The sequence below is a fragment of the Papio anubis genome, chromosome 2 (genome assembly GCF_008728515.1).
Source record: "Papio anubis isolate 15944 chromosome 2, Panubis1.0, whole genome shotgun sequence".
NCBI classification, from domain to species: domain Eukaryota; kingdom Metazoa; phylum Chordata; class Mammalia; order Primates; family Cercopithecidae; genus Papio; species Papio anubis.
The window spans coordinates 165,633,095-165,659,430 of record NC_044977.1 but is presented as its reverse complement, the minus strand read 5'-3'; the positions used below and the strand labels follow the sequence as shown (position 1 = coordinate 165,659,430).

Here is a 26,336-nt window from a genome sequence, read left to right as displayed (position 1 = left end):
AGAAAGGAAAAGCTGTCTGATGAGAAGAGTTAAGACATAAAGACGTTTATGGAACATAAAGGCCATTTTGCTTGTTGCTGAGGAGGATTTTGTAGAAATAAGAGAGAAAAGACAATTAGTGCCAGGAGAAACTTGAATGAAAGCACTGAAATGCTTTAAGAGCTTCTAAGAAGCTTCCCAATGTAATATTAAAAGTGGGCCCGTAATCTTAGCACTTTGGGAGGCTTAGGCAGGCAGATCACTTGAGGTCAGCAGTTCAAAACCAGGTTGGCCAACACATTGACCCATTTCTACTAAAAAATACCAAAAAAAAAAAAAAATTAGCAGTGTGTGGTGGTGCATGCCTGTAATCCCAGCTACTTGGGAGGTGGAGGCAGGAGAATCATTTGAACCCAGGAGGCAGAGGTTGCAGTGAGCTGAGATCACACCACTGCAATCTAGCCTGTGCAACAGAGGAAGACTCATTCTATGATAAAGACACATGCACACATATGTTTATTGTGGCACTATCCACAATAGCAAAGACTTGGAACCAATCCAAATGCTCATCAATGATAGACTGGATTAAGACAATGTGGCACATATACACCATGGAATACTATGCAGCCATAAATAAGGATGACTTCATGTCCTTTGCAGGGACAAGGATGAAGCTGGAAACTATCATTCTCAGCAAACTATCACAAGATCAGAAAACCAAACACCACATGTTCTCACTCATAAGTAGGATTTGAACAATGAGAGCACATGGACATAGGGAGGGGAACATCACACACCGTTGCCTGTCGGGGGTGGGGGGCTAAGGGAGGGATGACATTAGGAGACATACCTAATGTAGGTGATGGGTCGATGGGTGCAGCAAACCACCATGGCACAGGTATACCTATGTAACAAAACTGCATGTTCTGCACATGTAACCCAGAACTTAGTATAATTAAAAAAAAAAAAAAATTAACCCTATTTGACCCTTCTCCACCATCATCTTCAGTAAATTCTTAATGTCTTCATAATGCATTATGTAATTTGATCTATTTGTGTGCCTCTGTGTCACAGGATTATTGGTAATAAAAGTCTAGCTAATAATCTTAACGAATCAGTTTCTTTGGGAAACTTTTCTTGAAATTAGAGAGTTCTTAAAAGTTGAAACTGTTTTAAAAGTTCATTGAATCATAAAACATGGTTCCAGAATATCTCTCAACCATATTTTTAGCATTATTGACATTTACAAGAAAAAGTCTGACTACCAATTTTAAATGCAATGAAAGTACTTTTAAGATCAACATCTTAGGACTTTACATTTGGCATGTTTTGGTAACAAACTGCTTTATAACGATAACTATAAAATGCTTCCATAGAAATATGAGTTTCAATTCTCCTCTATACTCAAACTCAAGCAAATCAGTTGCCACATCTCTCATTGGAAAGTCAAGTAGGGAAAGTAAAAAATAAATACATGAAATTCTGAAGAGAAAGACAGATTTATTGGTAATCCTCCAGATTTTAGATAAATATTTTGCTCTTTAACAAAAGCCATACCTGTGAGACCGTAGATTTGTTTGATAGTCTTGATATCACCTGAAAGAACAAACAGAAGTGTTAATCATTGTATGTCTTCTGGTGGTTTGGGGCTGGGTGAAATACAGCAGGCAGAGGAAAGAGAAGTATGTACAGAGTTTGCGGGAGGGCAGGAGCACAGGAAGGGGGGTGGATCTACCTGTGCAGGCTAGAGAAGAGAAAACACCTTCTACAATGTGCCAAAAACAACTGCCTCATCCTACCCTCTAGGGCCACTACTGATCAGGTGTGTGTAATGAGAAAAGGAGCACCCAGTTGAATGTCTACCACAGGATACCACATCTAGGAAATAATGACCACAATAGTGGGCTTATTGGCTGTATTTTCCACCTTGATGCTTCGTTCTCTCTCCTTTTTTTCCCTATATCTCCCTATTCTTCTTTCTTGCTATTTTGCCAAATTTGCTCATCTTCCTTGATTTTTCTTTCTGTCTCTGTGGAAATAGAAATCTATGAAATTGTTTCTTACTTAATTTCATTACTTCTATTTATTGGCCTCTCTTTTTGCCTGAACGCTCATAGGCATGAGCTATTCATCCTGTTCCAGTTGTTTTCCACTATCTCACCGTGGTAATCCCTGTGGACTAGGTTTCAGTTTACTGGGAATCCTAATCCCCTAATTGAATCAAATATTCCATTGATTACAAAAAAAGAAGAAAAACTGCTGCTAATCAGTGTTGATATGCCATCAATTGTAAGACAGATTTAAATTTCAGAGATGCTAAAATTGGGGAAAAATATATATCTTACTTAGGCTTGAATCTCAGGACACATTTTGTATAAAAGCAAACTATGGCACTATAGAGGAGTATATTAAAAACATGCACCTTCCACGATGTACAAAGAAGCTCTGGAAATTATAACATGACCTGGAAACATGCTTCTGATATTATCTACATTGTTTTTGCTCAAATATATTATTTCATTTTAATGTGGTAATAGATGCTGTTAATTAACATGATTGTATTCACATGAAAAAAATTTGTACTTGAAAATGATTTGCCTAGAAAGCCAGACATATTTGGTAATTCTGTCACCCTCCCCTCATTTTTTTTCCCTAGATGATTAGGGAAATAGATCTGTTATATTTACACAAATGCCAGGATCATTATTGCTGTGCAAATATATGTTTCATCAGTGTTTAATTTTATGATAGCAGTCAACCGATTCTACATCTGCTTAGCTGCCTAAACATGCATTAATCAGATGCATTTTAGACATAAGTTTTGTGATAATTCCCTAACTAAATGGTGACAAATAAAACAGCTGAATAGTTAAAAATGTGAAAAATAAAACAAAATTATGGTGTTCTTGCTACTGTGGTAGACACGAAAACATGTTTGTAAAAAGCCTTTCATTTATAGCTTGGATTACAGAAGAACATCACAATGGGATTCAGGAAGCCTGAACACCTCCAATCACAGATACCCTTAGAGATATAAGAGAACGATGCTGGCCTCAGCAGTTTCCAGCTGTCTGGTTTACCACTAGATGAGTTCTGCCAAGTTGCTGAATCCCAGAGTCATTTTTCTATACTAGTGCTTTTCAAACATATTATGTGTACATGAATTACTTAGGGATCTCCTTAAAATGTAGATTCTGAGATGGGAGGTCTGAGGTGGGGCCTGAAATTCCTAATTTCTAGTTAGCTCCCAGGTAATACTGGTGCTGCTGGCCCTGGAGACACATTTTGAGTAGTAAGAGCTTATGACCAACATCACAGTTATTATCATCCTATTTCCTATCAGTTATTTATCCATCATGTGATAAGCGCCCTTATAAGTGTTTCCCAGACATTATGCACATTAATTCCCACTGTGATCCTACAATATAGGTATTTTTAGTCTCTATTCTGCAGAAGAGGAAATAAAAGGACCAAATTAGAGTTAAGTGATTTGGTGATGGCTGCAAAGTAATAACTGACTAAGCAGAGAAATGAACACCAGATTGGCTGTTGTTAAGGTTAAATGCAATACTATATTTAAGTGTTCGGCATGCAATATATTTTTCTTCCTCTTACCTTTTGATACCTTTGATTACCCAAGGTAACCTTATCTCATCTTTTACCAAGTGCACTGCTGGTCAAGAGTCAAGCAGAATAAGCCTAGTACCAAAATCTGGCATAGACACAATGAAAATAGAAAACTTCAGGCCAATATCCCTGATGAATATAGCCATAAAAATCCTCAACAAAATACCAGCAAACTGAGTCCAGCAGCACATCAAAAAGTTCATACAGCATGATCAAGAAGGCTTTATTCCTGGGACGCAAGGCTGTTTTGACATACACAATTCAATAAATGTGATTCACCGCATAAACAGAATTAAAAGCAAAACCCGAATGATCATCTCAACAGATGCAAATAAAATCAACTTGCCTTCATGATAATAACCCAGATTAGTCGTCAGAGGAATATACCCGAAAATAGTAAGAGCCATCTCTTGGGCAGGTAGCAGCTCCGTGTTTTCCTGGGATGGTGTGCCCACAGAGGCAAGCCGCCATTTTTGCTGTCTTGCCGCCCTCGCCCCTGTTGCCTTCAGGCTTCCAGAGGGTGCGTGGTGACAAGGGACTGGTGCAGATCCCCAGCACCATGCAGCTGCCCTGTGGAAAAAGCAGCCAGACCTTTTTCCACACAGGTCTCCGTTCCTGTTTCTCCTTACCGGGCGGCCCTTGTGACCTGGGACTCCAACACAACTACCCTGTCCCCACCAGAACTTGTCCGTTGGAGGTGGCTCTGCAGTTCTCAGAGCAGGAACTCCCAGAGAAAACCCACAATCCCTCTGCTATTGCAGCTGCAGTGGTACCGCCCTAACTGCTCTGGGGCTGGGGAAGGAACAAAGGGCCTAGTCACTATACTGGCACCTTCAGCACACTACACACCATAAGGAGAGGAATCCAGACCCTCTTCCCTGTGAGCCCAGGCCTCCCACTCTTCATGAGGCAGGGCCTCTGGCTCCGGACCACAGATCAGCCTCCTCATCACAGCAGAGCACACCCACTGGTACTGGCTCTGAGGTTCCCTGGTGAAGGCTCCCAGAGGCAATGAACAGCCCCTCTTGTCATTGCCACAGCAGTGGTTCTGCTCCTGCTGCCCTTGGTATAGGGAAGAAACAGTCTGAGGGCTTCACATGTGCTCCCAGTACACCACAGCCACCATACAGAAGAAGCTCAGTCTCTCCTCCCTATAAGCTCTTGAACCTCCATTCTTCACCAAGCAGGGCCCCCAGCTCAGGCCAGCAGTGCATTTGTCTCATCCCCTGACTGAATATTTCCAGTGGCAGGGGCTCTGTGTTTCTCTGAGACAGAGGTCCCAGAGACAACTGAAGGCCCACTCCCATGGCCACTGCAGAGTGGTACTGCTCTTGCTGCCCTTGGACTGGGAAAGGCACAAAGATCCTGAGTGCTTTAACCACACTTCTAGAAAGCTGCAGTTGCCCTCAGGAGAAGAGGCCAGTCTATCTACCCTATGACCTATGACCTACCCACTCTCCCTGCTTGTAATCAGGTAGGGCGTCCCCAGCTTGGGTCCCCAGTGCAGCCACCCCAACCTTGGCCGATTACACTGATTGGTAGCAACTCTGCATTTCCCTGGAGTGGAGCCCCCAGAGACAAGAGAAAGGCCCTCTGTCACAGCCACTGCTAAGGTCCCTGGCCTTGCTGCCTCCAAGCTGAGGAGGCCACATAAAGCCTGAGCTCACCCCAGAGTTGCAGTGTGCAGCCCAGGAGAGCCAAACCGAGATCTGTAGCCAGCACTCAAGTGGGAGAGGAGCTCACACTGTCAGAGTGCTGAGAGGGAGCACAGCTGCAATCATGAGGAAATACAGAGGAGCCACATGGCCAAGCAAGTGCCTACCTACTGCCCATTTCACTTAAGCACCACCTACTGGATCACAGCACAAACTTCAACACCAAAAATACTTTTGGTAATAGGCTCCTCTGTGAAACCAAAGAACTCAGCTAAAAATAAAGGCCCTGCACAAAGCCTTGGCCCTCTGAAAACATCCAGAAATGAAACCTACTGATTATACCCAAATTACACCACAGTTAGAGGAACACCAGCCCACACAGATGAGAAAGAACCAGCGTAAGAGCTCTGGGAGCTCAAAAAGGCAGAGTGGCCTCTTTCCTCCAAACAACCACGCTAGTTCCCCAGCAAGGGTTCCTAACTGGGTTGAAATAGCTCAAATGCCAGAGATAGAATTCAGAATATGGATGGGAACATAGACCATCGAGATTGAGGAGAAAGTGGGCACCCAATACAAAGAATCTAATGAGTACCATAAAATGATTCAGGAGCTGATGGATGAAATAGTCGTTATAAAACAGAAGCAAATAGCTGAAAAACACACTACAAGAATTTTACAATGCAACTTCAAGTATTAACAGCAGAATAAACCAAGCCGAGGAAAGAATCTCAGAGTTCACAAACTGGCTCTCTGAAATAACTCAGTAAGACAGAAAATACATAAAAAAGAATAAAAAAGGATGAACAAAACCTCTGAGAAATATGAGGTTATGTAAAGAGACCAAAATCTATGAATCACTGGGTCCCTGAAAGAGCTAGGGAGAAAGCAAGCAACTTGGAAAGAATATCATTCATGCAAACCTTCCCATCCTCACTAGACAGGCCAACATCCAAATTCAGAAAATGCAGAGAACTCCTGTGAGATACTACAGAGGAAGACATCCCCAAGACAGATAGTCATCAGATTTTCCAAGGTCGAAATATAAGAAAAAATGTTAAAGGCAGTTAGAGAGAAGGGGTAGGTCAGCTACAAAGGGAACCCCATGAGGCTAACAGCAGAATTTTCAGTAGAAACTCGACAAGCCAGAAGAGATTGGGGGCCTATATCAACATTCTTTTTTTTTTAAAAAAACTTTATCTTAAGTTCAGGGGTACATGTGCACGTTTATTATATAGGTAAATTTGTGTCACGGGGGTTTGATGTACAGATTATTTCATCGCCCATGTACTAAGCCTAGTACCTATTACTCATATTTTCTGATCCTCTCCTTCCTCCAACCCTTCACCCTCTGGTAGGTCCCAATGTCTGTTGCTCCCCTCTTGGTGTCCATGTGTTTTCATCATCTAGTTCCCACTTACAAGTGAGAAAATGTGGCATTTGGTTTTCTGTTCCTGCATTAGTTTGCTTAGGATAATGGCCTCCAGCTCCATCCATGTTCATTTAGAGAACATGATCTCATTTTCTTTTATGGCGGTGTAGTATTCCATGGTGTGTGTGTGTGTGTGTGTGTGTGTATGTATGCATGTGTATATATATGTATATATACATAGATACACACTATATATACATATATACACATACATATATATATAATATATCTCATATTTTATTTTATCCAGTCTATCATTGATGGGCTTGTAGACTGATTCCATATCTTTGCTATTGTGAATAGTGCTGCAATGAACATATGTGTGCATGTGTCTTTATGGTAGAACAATGTGTATTCATTTGGGTATATACCCAGTAATGTGATTGCTGAGTTGAATGGTAGTTGTTCTTTTAGCTCTTTGAGGAATCTGCACACTGCTTTTCACAACAGTTCAACTAATTTACACTCCCACCAACAGTGCATTCTTCCTTTTTCTCTGCAATCTTTCCAGCATCTGTTATTTTCTGACTTTTTAATAATAGATATCTAACTGGTGTGAGATGGTATCTCATGGTTTTGATTTGCATTTCTCTAATGATCAGTGATATTGAGTTTTTTTTTCATATGACTGTTCGCCACTTGTATGTCTTTTTTTGAAAAGTGTCTGCTCATGGCCTTTACCCACTTTTTAGTGGAGTTGTTTGTTTTTTGCTTGTAAATTTGTTTAAGTTCTTTATGGATGCTGAATATTAGACCTTTTTCAGATGCATGGTTTGCACAAATTTTCTACCACTCTGTAGGCTGTTTGTTGATAATGTCTTTTGTTGTGCAGAAGCTCTTTAATAATTAGATCCCACTAGTTAATTTTTGCTTTTGTTGCAATTGCTTTCAGCATCTTTGTCATGAAATCTTTGCCAGGTCCTATGTCCAGAATGGTATTTGCCTGAGTTGCCTTCCAGGGTTTTTATAGTTGTGGGTTTTACATATAAGTCTTTAATCCATCTTGAGTTGACTTTTACATATGGTGAAAGAAAGGGGTCCAGTTTCAATCTTTTGCATATGGCTAGCCAGTTATCCCAGAACTATTTATTGAATAAGGAGTTCTTTCCCCATTGCTGGTTTTTGTCAGCTTTGTTGAAGATCAGATGGTTGCAGGTGTGTGGCCTTATTTCTGGACTCTCAATTCTGTTCCATTGACCTATGTGTCTGTTTTTGTACCAGTACCTCAGCATTCTTAAAGAAAATAATTTTCAACCAAGAATTTTATATCCAGCCAAACTAAGCTTCATAAGTGGAAGAGAAATAAGATCCTTTCCAGACAAGTAAATGCTGAGGGAATTCATGACTACCAGGCCTGCCTTACAAGAGGTCCTGAAAGGAGCACTAAACATGGAAAGAAAAACAAACAAACAAACATACCAGCCACTACAAAAACACGCCTAAGTACACAGACCAGTGACACTACAAAGCAACCATACAAACAAATCTATATAATAGCCAGCTAACAACATAAGAGGATGAAATCCACACAGATAAATATTAACTTGGAATGTAGATGGGCTAAATGCTCCACTTAAAAGTAACAGAGTGTCAACATGGAGAAAGAAGCAATACTCCCTGGTATGCCATCTTCAAGAGATCCATCCCACATGCAATGACAATCACAGGCTCAAAATAAAGGGATAAAGAAAAATCTACTAAGCAAATGGAAAACAGAAAAAGGCAGTGGTTGCTATCATAATTTCAGACAAAACAGACTTTAAACCAACAAAGACCACAAAAGATAGAGTAGGACATTACGTAAAGAGTCTAATTCAACAAGAAGACCTAACTATCCTAAATATACATATACCCTCAAGAGAGGAGCACCCAATTAATAAAGAAAGTTCTTAGAGACCTGCACGGAGACTTTGATTCCCACATAATAATAGTGGGAGACTTCAATATCTTACTGAGAGTATTAGACAGATTGTTCAGGCAGAAAATTAACAAAGATATTCAAGACCTGAATTCAACACTTGAATAAATGGACTTGTTAAGTGTCTACAAAACTCTCCACCCAAATATACAAAACAACAGAATATACATTCTTCTCATTGCCACGTGGCACATATTCTAAAATCAATCACAAAATTAGACATAAAATAATCCTCAGTAAATTCAAAGAAACTGAAATCATACCAACCACATTCTTGGACCACAGTGCATAAAAACAGAAATCATCATTAAGAAAATCTCTCAAAACCATACAATTACATGGAAATTAAACAACCTGCTCCTGAATGAGTCTTAGGTAAATAAGCTAAGGCAGAAATGTAAAAGTTGTTTGAAACTAATGAGAACAAAGACACAACATACCAGAATCTTTGGGACAGCTAAGGCAGTGTTAAGAGGAAGTTTATAGCACTAAACAACCACATCAAAAAGTTAAAAAGATCTCAGATTAACAACCTAACATCACAACTAAAGGAACTAGAGAAGCAAAAGCAAACCAACCCCAAATATAGCAGGAGATAAGAAATAACCAAAATTAGAGCTAAACTGAAGGAAATTAAGACATGAAAAATCATACAAAGGATCAATGAATCCAATAGTTGGTTTTTAAAAAAATTAGTAAGACAGACCATTAGCTAGACTAACAAAGGAAAGAAGAGAGAAAAGCCAAATAAACACAATTAGAAATAAAAAAGGGAATGTTACCACTGACCCTACAAGAATACAAAAAAACCCTCAGAGACTACTACAAACACCTCTATGCACACAAACTAGAAAATCTAGAAGAAACTGATAAATTCCTGGACACATACAACCTCCTAAAACTGAGCCAGGAGGAAATTAAATCCCTGAACAGACCAATAATGAGTTCCAAAATTGAATCAGTAATCAAAAGCCAACCAACCACAAAAAGGTGCAGGACTAGACAGATTCACAGCCAAATTATGCCAGATATATAAAGAAGAGCTGATACCATTCTGACTGAAAGTATTCCAAAAATTTGAGAAGTATAGACTCCTTCCTAACTCATTCTACGAGGCCAGCATCATCCTGATACCAAAACCTGGCAGAGACACAACAAAAAAAGAAAAATTCCGTTCAATATCCTTGATGAATACAGACAAAAACCCTCAACAAAATACTAGCAAACTGAAACCAGCAGCACATCATAAAGCTAATTCACCATGATCAAGTAGGCTTTATCCCTGGGATGCAAAGTTGGTTCAACATATACAAATAAATAAATATGATTCATCACGTAAAGAGAATTAAAGTAAAAAACCCATGATTATCTCAATAGATGCAGAAAAGGCTTTTGGTAAAATTTAACATCGCTTCATGTTAAAACCCTCAATAAACTAGTCATTGAAGGAATATACTTTAAAATGATAAGAGCCATCTATAACAAATCCATTGCCAATATAATACTAAATGGGCAAAAGCTAGAAGCATTCTGTTGAAAACCAGAACAAGACAGGGATGCCCTCTACCACGACTCCTATTCAAAATAGTACCGGAAGTCTTGGCCAGGGTAATAAGGCAAGAGAAACAAATAAAAGGCTTCCAAATAAGAGAGAAAATCAAACTATCCCTGTGTACAGACGACATAATTTTATATCTAGAAAACCCCATGGTCTCTGCCCAAAAGCTCTGTGATCTGATAAACAATTTCAGCAAAGTTTCAGGTACCAAATCAATGTACAAAATCAGTAGCATTCCTGTATACTAACAATATCTAATATAAGAGGCAAATTAAGAATGTAATCTCATTTGCAATTGCCACGAAAAGGGTTAAATACCGAGGAATACAGCTAACCAGAGAGGTGAAAGATATCTACAATGAGAATTATAAAACACTGCTCAAGGAAATCACAGATGACACAAACACATGGAAAAACACCCCATGCTCATGATTAGGAAGAATCAATATCATTAAAATGGCCATACTGCATGGAGTAATTTACAGATGCTATTCCTATGAAACTGCCAATGACATTCTTCATGCAATTTAAAAAATATTTTAAAATTTGTGCAAAACTAAAAAAGAGCCTGAATAGCAAAGGCAATCCTAAGCAAAAGGACAAAGCTGAGGTATCATGTTACCTGACTTCAAGCTACATTACAAGGCTACAGTAACCAAAATAGCAGGGTCCTGGTACTAAACCAGACATATAGACCAATGGCACAGAATAGAGATCTCAGAAATAAGGCTACACACCTACAACCATCCGATCTTCAACAAAGCCAACAAAAACCAGCAATGGGGAAAGGACTCCCTATTCAATAAGTGGTGTAAATGGTGCTGGGATAGCTGGCTAGCCATATGAAGAGGATTGAAACTGGACCCCTTCCTTAAACCATAAACAAAAGTTAACTCAAGATGAATTGAAGACTTAAATGTGAAACCCAAAACGATAACAATTCTGGAAGATAACCTAGGCAATACCACTCTGGACATAGGACCTGGCAAAGATTTCATGAAAAAGATGCCAAAAGCAATTGCAACACAGGCAATAATTGACAAGTGGGAACTAATTAAAGTATGGAGCTTCTGTATAGCAAAAGAAACTATCAGCAGAGTAAAAAGACAATCTACAGAATGGGAGAAAATATTTGCAAACTGTGCATCCAACAAAAGTGTAATATCCAGAATCTATAAGGAACTTACACAAATTTACAAGCAAAAACAAACAACCCCATAAAAAAGTGGGCAAAGGATAGGAACAGCCACTTTTCAGAAGAAGACATACAAGTGACTAGAAAACATATGAAAAAATGCTCATCATTACTAACCAGTAGAGAAATGCAAATCAAATCCACGATGAGATAGTATTTCAGAGCAGTCAGAATGGCCATTATTAAATTTGAAAAATAAATGCTAGTGAGGTTACGGGGGAAAAGGAACACTTATACACTGTTGGTAAGAGTATACATTAGTTCAACTTTTGTGGAAAGAAGTGAAGTGATTCCTCAAAGAGCTAAAAACAGAACTAGCAGTAGATCCAGCAATCCCATTACCGGGTATATAGCCAAAGGAATATACATTATTTTACCATAAAGACACACACATGCATATGTTCACTGCAGCACTGTTCACAATAGCAAAGACATGGAGTCAACCTAACTGGTCATAAATAGAAGACTGAATGTATTAGTTCGTTTTCATGCTGCTGATAAAGATATACCCAAGACTGCGCAATATACAAAAGAAAGAGGTTTATTGGACTTACAGTTCCACATGGCTTAAGAGACTCACAATCATGGCAGAAGGCAAGGAGGAGCAAGTCACATCTTATATGGATGACAGCAGGCAAAGAGAGAGCTTGTGTAGGGAAACTCCTGTTTTTAAAGTCATTGGCTCTCATGAGATCCACTTACCGTCATGAGAACAGCAACGGAAAGGCCCAGTCCCATGATTCAATCATCTCTCACTGGGTCCCTCCGACAACACATGGGAATTGTGGGAGCTACAAGACGAGATTTGGGTGGGGACACATATCACTGGATAAAGTAAATGTGGTACATATACACTATGGAATACTATGCAGCCACAAAAGAGAATGAGATCCTGCCCTTTGCAGCAACATGGGTGGAGCTGGAGGCAATTATCCTAAGCAAACTAACACAGGAACAGAAAATCAAATATTGCATGTTCTCACTTATAAGTGGCACTAAAAACAAGAAAACAAAGAAGAGAACAACAGACAGTAGGGCCTACTTGAGGGTGAAGAGTGACAGTAGGCAAAGGATCAGAAAAAATATCTATTGAGTACTAGGCTTAGTACATGGCTGATGAAATAATCTATATACCAAAACTCTGTGATACACAGTTTATGTATATAGCAAACCTGCACATGTACCCCTGAACCTAAAATAAAAGTTATAATAAAACAATCTATATTAATGGTTCATCATGTAAAAATGTAATTTGTAATTAAATAACATAAGGAGAATAATGTTGTATAGAGCAGGAAAAATAATAATAATAATAAGACTCATCAATAATAAAGCCACAGCCAATATCACATGGAATGAGCAAAAGCTAAAACCATTCCCCTTGAAAACTGGAACAAGAGAAAGATGCTGTATTTGTCAATTTTCACACTGCTATAAAGATATTACGTAAGACTGGGTAATTTATAAAGAAAAGGGATTTAATTGACTCACAGTTCTGCATGGCTGGGGAGGCCTCAGAAAACCTACAATCATGGCAGAAGGGGAAGCAGGCACATCTTACATAGTGGCAGGCATGAGAGGGAAGCAAGTGTGTGATTCTCTGTGCCATTTATAAAACCATCAGATCTAATTCACTCACTATCACGAGAGCAGCATGGAGAAAACTGCCCCATAATCCAATCACTTCCCACCAGGTCTTCCCCTAAACACCTGGGGATTACAATTCAAGATAAGATTTGGGTGGGGACAAAAAACCTAACCATATAAGATGCCCACTCTCACTGTTCCTGTTCAACATAGTACTGAAAGTCCCAGCCAGAACAGTTAAGCAAGAGAAAGAAATAAAAGGCATCCAAACAGGAAGACAAGAGATCAAACTGTCTCTCTTTGTGATGATATTACTGTATATCTAGAAATCCCTAAAGACTCTGCCAAGAGGCTATTAGAATTGATAAACAATTTTAGTAAGGTTTTAGGATACAAAAATCAATATACAAAAATCAGTAGCATTTCTATACACCAATAATATCAAGGCTAAGAGTTAAATCAAGAACACAATCTCATTTACAATAGCCACAACGAAAGTGAAATACCTAGAAAAACAGCTAATCAAAGAGGTGCAGGATTTCTACAAGGAAAATCACAAAAGTCAGAAATCACACACACACACACACGAAAAAACATTCCATGCTCAAGGACTAGAAGAACCAGTGTCATGAAAATGACCATGCTGGCCAAAGCAACTTACAGATTCAATGCTACTCCTATCAAACTACCAATATCATTCTTCAAAAAATTAGAGCAAACTATTCTAAAATTCATATGGAACCAAAAAAGAACCCAAACAGCAAAAGCAATTCTAAACAACAATAACAAAAATGAACCTGGAGGCAGCACACTACCTGACTTGTAACTACACCATAAAGCTATAATGACCAAGCAGCATGGTACTGGTACAAAAACAGACACACAGAGCAATGGAACAGAATAGAAGACTCAGAAATGAAGCCACATGTTTAAAACCTCTGATCTTCCACAAGACTGACAAAAATAAGCAATGGGAAAGGACTCCCTATTCAATAAATGGATAGCCATATGCATAAGAATGAAACTAGACCTCTATCTGTCACTACATCCAAAAATTAACTCAAGATGGATGAAAGATAGAAGTATAAGACCTAAAATTATAAATATCTTAGATGAAAACCTAGGAAGTACTCTTCTTGACATTAGTGTTGGCAAAGGATTTTTTGCCAAGTCCCCAAAAGCAATTGCAGTGAAAACAAAAAATGACAAGTACGATCTAATTAAACTAAAGAGCTTCTGCATAACAAAAGAAACTATCAAGAGAGTAAACAGACAACCGACAGAATGGGATAAAATATTTACCAACTACACATCTGAAAAGGGTCTGATTATCCAGAATCTATAAGAAACTTAAATTTACAAGCAAAAACCAAACAACTCTATTAAAAAGTGGGCAAAAAGACATGAACAGATTCCTCTCAAAAGAAGACACACAAGTGGCCAACAAACATACGAAAAAAGCTATCATCACTAATCATCAGAGAAATGCAAATCAAAATGACAATGAGATACCATTTCACACTAGTCAGAATGGCTATTATTAAAAAGTCAAAAAACAACAGATGCTGGCAAAGCTGTGGAGAAAAGGAAACGCTGTTGCTGGGAATGTAAATTAGGTCAGTCACTGCGGAAAGCAGTTTGGAGATTTCGCAAAAAATGAAGAACTATTATTTGACCCAGCAATTCCATTACTGGGTGCATACCCAAAGGAAAATAGGTCACTATATCAAAAAGAAATGTTCACTCATATATTCATTGCTGCACTACTCACTATAGCGAAGACATAGAATCAGCATAGGTGACCATCAGTGGTGGACTGGATAAAGAAAATGTGGTACATATCCACCACAGTAATAAATTACGATAGTAATGCAGTCATAAAATAGAATGAAATCACGTCTTTCACAGCAACATGGATGAATCTGGAGGCAAGAATTCTCAGTAAACTAATGCAGGGACAGAAAACCAAATACCACAGGTTCTTATTTACAAATGGGAAGTAAACAATGAGTACACATGTACATAAACATAGGAATAAAAACACTGGGAACTGCTAGAGAGAGTGGGGAGGGGGGTACGGGTTGAAAATCTACTTGTTGGGTACTATGCTCACTACCTTGGTACAATATCTCCATGTAATAAACCTGCCCATGTACCCTGTATATCTATAATAAAGGCTGAACATTTTTTAAAAAGTGTGAGGCATAATCAAGTGTACTTCATTCACACACACACTCACACATATATATGCAAATAATCAGTAATGTCCCAGCAATCTGAGAGATTCTCTGAATAATTTCATTTACATGTAGTATTAATCACTTATGCTATAAAAGAGCACTACGATATATTTATTCAGACGATTAACACTTCATACCAATCCAGATTCTGCCTGGAATATTTTTTTATTGGAAACTCAGCATTTTAAAGCTAGAAGTGACCGCAGACTGTCTGCTGAAATGATTTCTTTACTTGTCAAAGAATAGAATGTCTTGAGTAGCTTTCTTTTTTTATTTATTCAAAAGTTTATTCAAACGAATATAGCAGTTAAAAACATTTTCTTGTGATAAAACTGAAGGTTAAGAATAGTTTCTAAACATAAGATTAAATGTAAATTTAAGTATTGTTTAGAAAAAGTGACATGGTCTTCAAACTTACACCTGAATCCCTGAATAACCAATAGCAGGCTCTGTAATTAAGGCAATAAATAATAGCCTACCAACCAAAAAAAGTCCAGGATGAAACAGATTCACAGCCGAATTCTACCAGAGGTATAAGGAGGAGCTGGTACCATTCCTTCTGAAACTATTCCAATCAATAGAAAAAGAGGGAATCCTCCCTAACTCATTTTATGAGGCCAACATCATCCTGATACCAAAGCCTGACAGAGATACAACAAAAAAGAGAATTTTAGACCAATATCCCTGATGAACATCCATGCAAAAATCCTCAATAAAATACTGGCAAACCGAATCCAGCAGCACATCGAAAAGCTTATCCACCATGATCAAGTGGGCTTCATCCCTGGGATGCAAGGCTGGTTGAACATACGCAAATCAATAAACGTAATCCAGCATATAAACAGAACCAAAGACAAGAACCACATGATTATCTCAATAGATGCAGAAAAGGCCTTTGACAAAATTCAACAGCCCTTCATGCTAAAAATGCTCAATAAATTCGGTATTGATGGAACATATCTCAAACTAATAAGAGCCATTTATGACAAACCCACAGCCAATATCATACTGAATGGGCAAAACCTGGAAGCATTTCCTTTGAAAACTGGCACAAGACAGGGATGCCCTCTCTCACCACTCCTATTCAACATAGTGTTGGAAGTTCTGGCTAGGGCAATCAGGCAAGAGAAAGAAATCAAGGGTATTCAGTTAGGAAAAGAAGCAGTCAAATTGTCCCTCTTTGCAGATGACATGATTGTATATTTAGAAAACCCCATCGTCTCAGCCCAAAATCTCCTTAAGCTGGTAAGCGACTTCAGCAAAGTCTCAGGATACAAAATCAATGTGCAAAAATCACAAACATTCTTATACACCAGTAACAGACCAATAGAGAGCCAAATCATGAAGGAACTCCCATTCACAATAGCTTCAAAGACAATAAAATACCTAGGAATCCAACTTACAAGGAATGTAAAGGTCCTCTTCAAGGAGAACTACAAACCACTGCTCAGTGAAATAAAAGACGACACAAACAAATGGAAGAACATACCATGCTCATGGATAGGAAGAATCAATACTGTGAAAATGGCCATACTGCCCAAGGCAATTTATAGATTCAATGCCATCCCCATTAAGCTATGAATGACTTTCTTCACAGAATTGGAAAAAACTGCTTTAAAGTTCATATGGAACCAAAAAAGACCCCGCATTACCAAGACAATCCTAAGCCAAAAGAACAGAGCTGGAGGCATCATGCTACCTGACTTCAAACTATACTACAAGGCTACAGTAACCAAAACAGCACGGTACTGGTACCAAAACAGAGATATAGACCAATGGAACAAAACAGAGCCCTCAGAAATAATACCACACATCTACAGCCATCTGATCTTTGACAAACTTGACAAAAACAAGAAATGGGGAAAGGATTCCCTATTTAATAAATGGTGCTGGGAAAATTGGCTAGCCATAAGTAGAAAGCTGAAACTGGATCCTTTCCTTACTCCTTATACGAAAATTAATTCAAGATGGATTAGAGATTTAAATGTTAGACCTAAAACCATAAAAACCCTAGAAGAAAACCTAGGTAATACCATTCAGGACATAGGCATGGGCAAGGACTTCATGTCTAAAACACCAAAAGCAACAGCAACAAACGCCAAAATTGACAAATGGGATCTAATTAAACTAAAGAGCTTCTGCACAGCAAAAGAAACTACCATCAGAGTGAACAGGCAACCTACAGAATGGGAGAAAATTTTTGCAATCTACTCATCTGACAAAGGGCTAATATCCAGAACCTATAAAGAACTGAATCAAATTTACAAGAAAAAAACAAACAACCCCATCAAAAAGTGGGCAAAGGATATGAACAGACACTTCTCAAAAGAAGACATTCATACAGCCAACAGACACCTGAAAAAATGCTCATCATCACTGGTCATCAGAGAAATGCAAATCAAAACCACAATGAGATACCATCTCACACCAGTTAGAATGGCAAACATTAAAAAGTCAGGAAACAACAAGTGCTGGAGAGGATGTGGAGAAATAGGAAGACTTTTACACTGTTGGTGGAACTGTAAACTAGTTCAACCATCATGGAAAACAGTGTAACGATTCCTCAAGGATCTAGAACTAGAAATATCATTTGACCCAGGCATCCCATTACTGAGTATATACCCAAAGGATTATAAGTCATGCTGCTATAAAGACACATGCACATGTATGTTTATTGCGGCACTATTCACAATAGCAAAGACTTGGAATCAACCCAAATGTCCATCAGTGACAGACTGGATTAAGAAAATGTGGCACATATACACCACGGAATACTATGCAGCCATAAAAAAAGGATGAATTCGTGTCCTTTGTAGGGACATGGATGCAGCTGGAAACCATCATTCTCAGCAAACTATCGCAAGAACAGAAAACCAAATACCGCATGTTCTCACTCATAGGTGGGAATTGAACAATGAGATCACTGGGACACAGGAAGGGGAACATCACACATCAGGTCCTATTGTGGGGAGGGGGGAAAGGGGAGGAATAGCATTAGGAGATATACCTAATGTAAATGATGAGTTAATGGGTGCAGCACACCAACATGGCTCATGTATACATTTGTAACAAACCTGCATGTTGTACACATGTACCCTAGAACTTGAGTAGTTTTCTTAAAAAAAAAAAAAAATCCACTGTGCTCACTACGGTGAGTCTCTTATAGTTGGTGGTGGATGGAACCCAGTGATCCAGAGTTTTCCACAAGTCTCCAGGTTAGATGTGAAACCATTCATTTAGTCCAAGTCTCTCATTTTAGAAACATGTATACTATTGCTCAGGGAGATGAGATTACTTTCTCACTTTAAGTGGGGAGACCACCCCTCATATTGTCTTATGTCCAATTTCTGCCTCCAAAGAAAGAAGAAGTGAAAACTAAAATGCAAAAATGAAATCCACAGGCAAACAGCCCCGTGCCACACCCTGTGGCCTGGTAGTTAAAGCTTGACCCCTGACCTAATTGGTTATGTTATCTGTAGATTACAGACATTGTATAGAAAAGCACTGTGAAAATCCCTGTCCTGTTCTGTTCCATTCTAATTACCAGTTCAGGTGCATGCAGCTCCCAGTCACGTACTCCCTGCTTGCTCAATCAATCACGACCCTCTCACACGGACCGCCTTAGAGTTGTAAGCCCTTAAAAGGGACAGGAATTGCCCACTCGGGGAGCTCGGTTTTTGGAGATGTGAGTCTGCCAATGCTTCCAGCTGAATAAAGCCCTTTCCTTCTACAATTCGGTGTCTGAGGGGTTCTTGTCTGTGGCTCGTCCTGCTACAACTTCATCCATCAAGTTAAGAACAGAACGTCTATCATAGGCCATGCATCCTGACTCTCAGTGTTCCTTACCCAACCATAGTTTTCTCAGGTACTTTCTCCAGCAGTTAATGCTGTTACTTGGGCTGAAATAAATGCCTGATATACTGCAGAATTTAATCCAGCACAGGGTTTTGATGATTCCCATAAAGCAGACCCAAATAGCTCATGATGCAAGGTTGCTCAAGCACTGCTTTAACCTTTTCTGGGTCATAGATTTTTCTGGAAATGTGATGCATTACAGACATTCTCTCCTCAGGAAAAAAAATGCATGAATACAAACTTTGAACAGAAAAACTTCATTGACCCCAATTTTCTTGTTCTAACATCTAGAAGAGGACTCAGAAGTTTTAAATGTTTTGAAGAGGGCAGTCTTATCCAATTTTGAGTCCCTTCTACATAAATTTTTTACATCCTTTACACAACATGAAGAACTTCTTGTCATCTCTTATCTCTACTGAGGATAACTTAAAAAAAAAATAGACTTCTAGAGGTTGGAGAAACAAAAAGGAAGTAAATTAGACAAAAGAGAATAAATGGAGTAGAGGCTGGAGAAACAAAAAGGAAGTAAATTAGACAAAAGAGAATAAATGGAGCTCATTGCAATGAAGCCTTTGGGGAGGATAAGATAGTACTTATGAGCATAATATATATTATTTAGGTGATAAATACATTAAAAGTGGTGATTCTCCCTAGGCAGTGTATCTATGTAACAAAATTAAACTTGTACCCCATAAATTTATATAAATAAAAAACAAAATCAATGAAGTCTTGAGAGAGATAAAGAAGACTGAGGGTTAGCCTACTGAAACCTTAGAACTGTGAACCAAATGTGGGCAAGAAAGATTTGTCTTTGCATAATGAACAGTGGTAAGGCTCTATAACCTTGTAGAGTGGGAAAGAAATATAATCTCAGCCACAGTCAGTTGATTTAAGAAGTTTCCACATAGCTTTTCTTCTCCTTTCTCTCCCAATCCTAACCACCTAAATTGCTCTATCACTTTGTGAATACAGTGGGAACTGAGAGGGAGGACTCTTAAATTGGAAAGATAATTGTTTTTTTGGCATGAAGAACCAGACAGAGAAAATATAGTTTCTTAGTACTCATACTATCTGTAACAAAAAAAGCAAAACAAATTCACAACTTTTTTTTTCTTAAACTGTGGAGAGAAGGCCTCAACATTCTACTATTGAGCTTGAATTGCAAATGAAATCAAGCATACCAGGCACATGGATAGCAATTTTACAGGTGAAAAGTGCTATTGTATTCTCTAATGTTGTCTTTATTCTACTGAATGAAGACATTTCTATAAGAGCTCTCATAGGCTCATACTTGACTTTGGCTATTCAACCTATATTTGCCTTAAATTCTTAAATTCCTCAATGGTAAATGTTCCTAATATTAGAATTTCCACTAATTACTGTAGTTGGGAAGGCAGTTCTTTGATTTATTTCATCTATTTCTCTAACTCATTAAATGCCTCTGAATCCTGACAGATGGTACTATAGTAACGCACAATGTTTGGCACCCAGCCTTTTGTGGGATGATAATGCTTCACTTATGAAAGGATTTTAAGTGGTTTTTCAGTCCTGTTGAGGCAGAAGGAAGTTTACTCTCAAGCTTCTTTCCAGAGGCTGAACCACCAAGAAGTTGACTACTGTGAAGCAAGGAGAGAAGCAAGCATTGCAGAACCCACAGCCTGGGCCTATGAAACCTAAACTGTAATGTAGTAGGACAGTGGCCCAGGGAAGATAGGAAATCTATTTGCAATGTTTACGTGGTGCATAGGCCAGAATTTATAAGCCCCTGTTTGAGTCTGAAAATGTCCTCTCAATAAGGAATCTCATAAGACACTAAATGCTCCGGTAGGAATGTTATCTACAGTTGAATGCTCAATTGGGAAATGTGACGTGTATTATAAGGTTCTTCTTTCTGACTGATTCGTGATATCTTCTGCCTCAATAATAACAGAGGAACATGTGTTCCCATTCAGAAAAAGAGATCATGCCATATTTTATCTTATTCACCGGACGGCAACATAACCAGTAGTGGTGACTGTTTGGGATAAAGAGAATATGAACGAAGCGTACTCACAAATAAACCCATGACTCTCATAGTTAAAATGTCCACTCCTGCAAAATCATAATAAATGTCATGTAATAGAGACACGACAAATCAGCAGGTCCCTTTTTCATTTCTGATCTGTTTCTTCCTCTTGTAGACTCATCTGGAGGTGCCCATAAATAGTAAATAACACCCATGGCAGGTGTAATGGGAACAGGAAATGGAAACCTCTGGGGAAAGGACAGGCTTTGAATAAGGGAGCACTAATGTACAAATAAACAAATCTGACATTTCACCACCATGTAATCTAAAGAAGAGATTTTTTGAGGATGGCCTGAAACTCTAAGTGAGTAACACAGTCTCTACTATATTTCCCTTGCTTGTTGTGTAACTTAGAAATTACATTTTTAATGAAAGAACTGATGATATTTTAACATTTTCCAATTTCACCCTGAGCTTTGAGATCAAGATTAACTATTAAGACTTAGAGGATAATTCTTTTCTGCTAGGTGGATGGTATCACTTCTAATACAGAAGTACAAGTTAAGTAATTGAGCTCTGAATTTAGAGTTTATGGACGAGAGCTGGAGAATCAGCTACTGAGTTCATAGTGTAGGAAGCACCCCGCAAACTCCCCATTGCTGTATGTTAGAGTAAAAGGTCTGTGTGCCAGGGGATGGAACCCACTTAGGAGTTCGGGTAGCATAATGATTAAGATTTTCCTAGTCCTGTCAATTATTAGCTATGTAACCTTAAGAAACATATTAATTATGACAGAGTAGGTAATGCTGGGTTAGCAATAATGTTCTAAATTTTACACAAAAGAACTTTATTTCTCAGTCATTTACAGTGTTATATGTCCAGCAGTTCTCCTCTAATGCAATCCTTAGGTGATTCAGGCACCTAGGCTTCTTCTATTTTGTGGTCACAGGATTTTTCTGGTATTATCTAATGGGCAGCTCAGGAGAGAGTATGGGGAAGGCATACTGGGCACATGACTACCCCAGCCTAGTGTGACACATCACTTCTATTTACATTTTAATGGCCAGAACTAGTCTTACAGTAAAATTCTGGGAACATTCATTTCCTCTTCTCAAAAGTAATGACAATAACTGGAGTTGTTTTGAGAATTAAATGAAATATGTATGTGATAACTGAATGGAGATCCAGTTGGCCACATCTGGTATTGTGTTACATTTAAGAGAAATGCAGTATAGAAACCAAATGTAATTAAAATGTAATTCTAATTTGTGTGTGTGTATGTAATTCTAATTTGTGTGTGTGTGAAATCCCACAAAAGGGATTTCAAGATCCTTTTTAAGGGTCTTAAAATGCATCCCTTTCAAGACCCTTAAAAGGGATGCATTTCAAATTAAAACCACAATGAGATACCATCTTACGTTAGTGAGAATGGCTATTAATAAAAGTCAAAGAACAATAGATGTTGTTGAGGATGTGGAGGAAAAGGAATGCTTATACATTGTTGGTGGGAATGTAAACTAGTACAAGCTTTATGAAAAACAGTATGGAGATTTCTCAAAGACTAAAAATAGTACTACCATTCAATCCAGCAATCCCACTACTGGATATATACTGAGAGGGAAGTAAATCATTATATCAAAATGATACCTGCATTCATAAGTTTATTGCAGCACTATTCACAATAGCAAAGATATGGAATCAATCTAGAATTCACAGGCCCATCAGTGGAGGATCGGATAAGAGAAAATGGGCCTATGAATTTCAAACTGTGTATATATACCATGGAATACTACTAGGCCATAAAAAATAAAATTATGTTTTCTGCAGTAACATGGGTGTAACTGGAGGCCATTACCCTACCTGAAGTGACTCAGAAACAGAAAGTCAAATACTTGCATGTTTTCGCTTGGGAGCTAAACAATGGGTACACATGGACGTATAGAGTGGAATAATACATATTGGAGATGAAAAAAGGGTGTGAGTGGGTGAGGGTTGAAAAATTATTTATTGAGTACAATGTTCACTATTCAGGTGATGGCTACATGAATAGCCCAGAGTTCACCACTATACAATATGTGAATGTAAGCAATCTGCACTTGTATTTCCTAAATGTAAATAACAAATAAATAGATTTAAAGAAGGGGATGTATTTGATAACTCATAGTAAGACATCTTAAGATTAGCCCTCCTTTTTTATTTTATTAGCCGTAATAATCATGCATCTCTCTCAATTCTCTCACTGAAACTCTCTCTGGATTCCTTGTTCGTTGCTTTCCCCTGGCCATAATTCTAAGCATTCCTGTTAGAGGTATTAGTGTCATGCTAGAGATGACAGTGTCATGCCTTCCAGGCCTCTCATTTCTCCAGAGAGAAAGCATTTGGAGCCTGTTGGGCAGTGTAAGCCTCATATCCCTTCAACTTCAGGGTCTCCTATCCACAAGGAATTCTCACATAGAAATTATGGTAAAAAATAAAAACCAAAAAAATCCTCACATTATTTGTTAAGTTCTCGGTCCAATGTCTGGCATCAAGAGTAATTCTTGTTTATAAATATTAATTATATTTTATTGATATATTGATTATGAATAAAAGTTTTCTTTGAATTGAATTCATGTTGGGAATGGAGCATTATGATATTTTACATCAATCATTTAGTTGGGTCATGATTATCTTAACATTCACATGGTGGGTCTGTCCCACTTGCAATTCACAAATATGTACAATGTCTTAATAAATAGGCCACATATTTAAATACCAGTTTTCCTAAAACTGTTCTCCCGGCAAAAGGGCTATCATGCCATGCCACAAAACACACTTTTCTTTGCACAACACTAGGAAGAATACTTTATATAAAGCAATGGCCAGGCATTCCATATTTTTCTTTGTCAACCCCTTCATGTGCTTTACTTAAATAAAGTAAGACTGTTCATGGGTGTGAATACAGTCAATAAACATTGACAATACACACAAATCAACTCAAGAATGATTATCTTTGGATGCAATTATCTAAACTACAAGGCTTTGAAATTCAAAGAAAATCCAAAGAAGTTTCTTGATACCTATTTAAAAGCTTGGAAAATGCAGGATGATTTTGAGGGAGAGAGGGTTATTTACTAATACATGGCTCATATCATTCTAGAAGGAAAAAGGAGAAAAATATACACTATGATGTGAAGAAAACTGACTAGAAATCGCTCAGCAATGATGTAAGAGTTTTAAAGATTTCAAGCTTAAGAAACTATGCCCCAAATCAATGATTTGGGAATTCAGCAGGGTAATCTGTGTGAAAAGAATTTATACTGTTTAAATTCGTTATATTAAGCTGAGATCCCATGCCCCCCAGTGACCCGCTTCGGATTAGGGTACAATGGCTCCTACTTAGCTTGTAAAGTCAGCTACTGTGTAATTGTAAAGAAACACAATAGACGGTTTCATAAGATTTTCAGGATACCCACTGAGTATTTAGGTTTCAAACCAGGTCGGTTAAGAAAGATGCTCACTTTGGTGTGAGAAGTTTGTGCAGCACAACTCCCTATGGCACTTTCAGCGTTAATGCGAAATGCCTAATTTGCTGCCTAGGAAGCCCATTGTCAATTATACACTGCAACAAAAAAGTTGAAGCCCATTGTCAATTATATACTGCAACAAAAAAGTTGAACCTCCTTGTCTGTTGAAGATAGCATTTGAACCAGCAAACTGAAACAAACTGTTTTGCTGATTTGAAATACAGTGCCTCGGTTAAGCTCAATTAGCCACAAAATAAGAAGAGGGCTAATAGAGGGTCATGATAGTGGGATGATAGGCATCCTCCACGTGACTAAATGCATAAATTTTTTACTGAAAGAAATCTTTGAAACTTAAGCTTGAAGAATATTATTCATCATAATATTAGCACTTTTACCAAATAATCATTTTCAGGTGAGGGAGATATTCTCACAGTTAGTAGACATGAGGCCAATCTTCCTACGTTACAGTATTGTACTCAAAGTTGGTGTGTGGAGCATCAAAAAGAAGATATTATTGGCTAGTTATATATTGACTAAAAACAAGTCTTTGAGATAATTCACAATGGGATTACAAGCCACTGAAATTTAGAATAAAACACATCTGATTTGACATTTTTGCTCCCTCAATAGTTCTCCTGAAGAAGGAATTTCCCAGAACAAGAATTATGTCATAAATAAAATATGTCTGATAAATCTCCAGTTTCCTTCTCTGGGTCTCTTTCTCAAGAATGTTTCCACGTGGAGCATGTTTTCCATGGGGAAGAAATTATTCTCCAGTTATTTACATGGTCTCGTGTATTTTATATTAATTTTTAAAGTGAGTTTATATTTTGAGCCTGAGCTTTCATCATAGGATAGACATTTTCTTAACCTTTTGAGGAGGAAATTAGGGACAAGGTTTGTGGGAAGAAGGGTGAATCAATGGTTCTTTTCCTGAAATTGTACTATTTGGAAAAGCATTTAGAGTTATCACATGGCAACCTAGTCACAAAATCAGCATTTCCAAATTTGGGAAAAATCACAGGGATATGAGGAGCTTCTCTGTAAAAATGTGAACGGTGAACATATTCACTTAGAATGGGCATAACTTCTGAATATACAGAACTACCTAATTTAGCTATTTATAGATTCTGTACAAAGTCATCATTCATTTAGCTACACACATGAAACCTCTTTTCAGAGCAAGCTTTTCTCTCCCTTAAGACTATTATTTTCATGTAGCAAAATATGGACAAGAGACCCCATTGGAAGGATGATGCCTCAATGAATATTCACAAAAATTTGTGCAACTCTGCCCCTTTAAGCTTCCAATCTTTTGGATCAAAATGTGCCTGTTTAGTTGTTTCTTTGGGGGTTGCAAGAAACTCACAACTTTAGATTCTTTGGAGGAACAATTCTGGCCTGAGTTGTATGTGTATTGAGTCTAATAGTCAAGATTTCTGGATCCTCTTCATCGCTCTTTTTGATAGAATCTTATTTCGTTGTTCTCTATATATGATGCTAACATTTTGTACTATCAAGATGGAAGAGTGACTAATAGCCTCAAAGGAAAATGTAAACTGTATAACCTAGGATATAAATATGCTTCATTAGCAATAATCAGACTCGGGACTGTTTATGAATGTTGGCAAAGTGCAGTGACACAAATCAGTCATCATATGTTCTGCTTTCAAAGACATTAATTTTAACAGTGGAAAATACAAGTGGAATTACCACATCATTAAACGTTTAGTATGTTGTATACATTCATATCAGAATTTTCCTTAATTAGTTTTTTCAATG

General features: G+C 38.0%; 1 protein-coding gene across 2 annotated transcripts in view; it reads right to left on the bottom strand.

Moving 5' to 3' along the window:
- The window catches only part of KCNH8 (potassium voltage-gated channel subfamily H member 8), a 385,706-nt gene that overhangs the window by 24,058 nt on the left and 335,312 nt on the right, over positions 1 to 26,336 (bottom strand). For both annotated transcript variants that reach the window (XM_017955938.2, XM_003895159.4), the window contains exon 12: positions 1,537 to 1,575. In XM_017955938.2, coding sequence (XP_017811427.1) covers positions 1,537 to 1,575 — 39 coding nt within the window. The remainder of the gene's footprint in view (positions 1 to 1,536; positions 1,576 to 26,336) is intronic.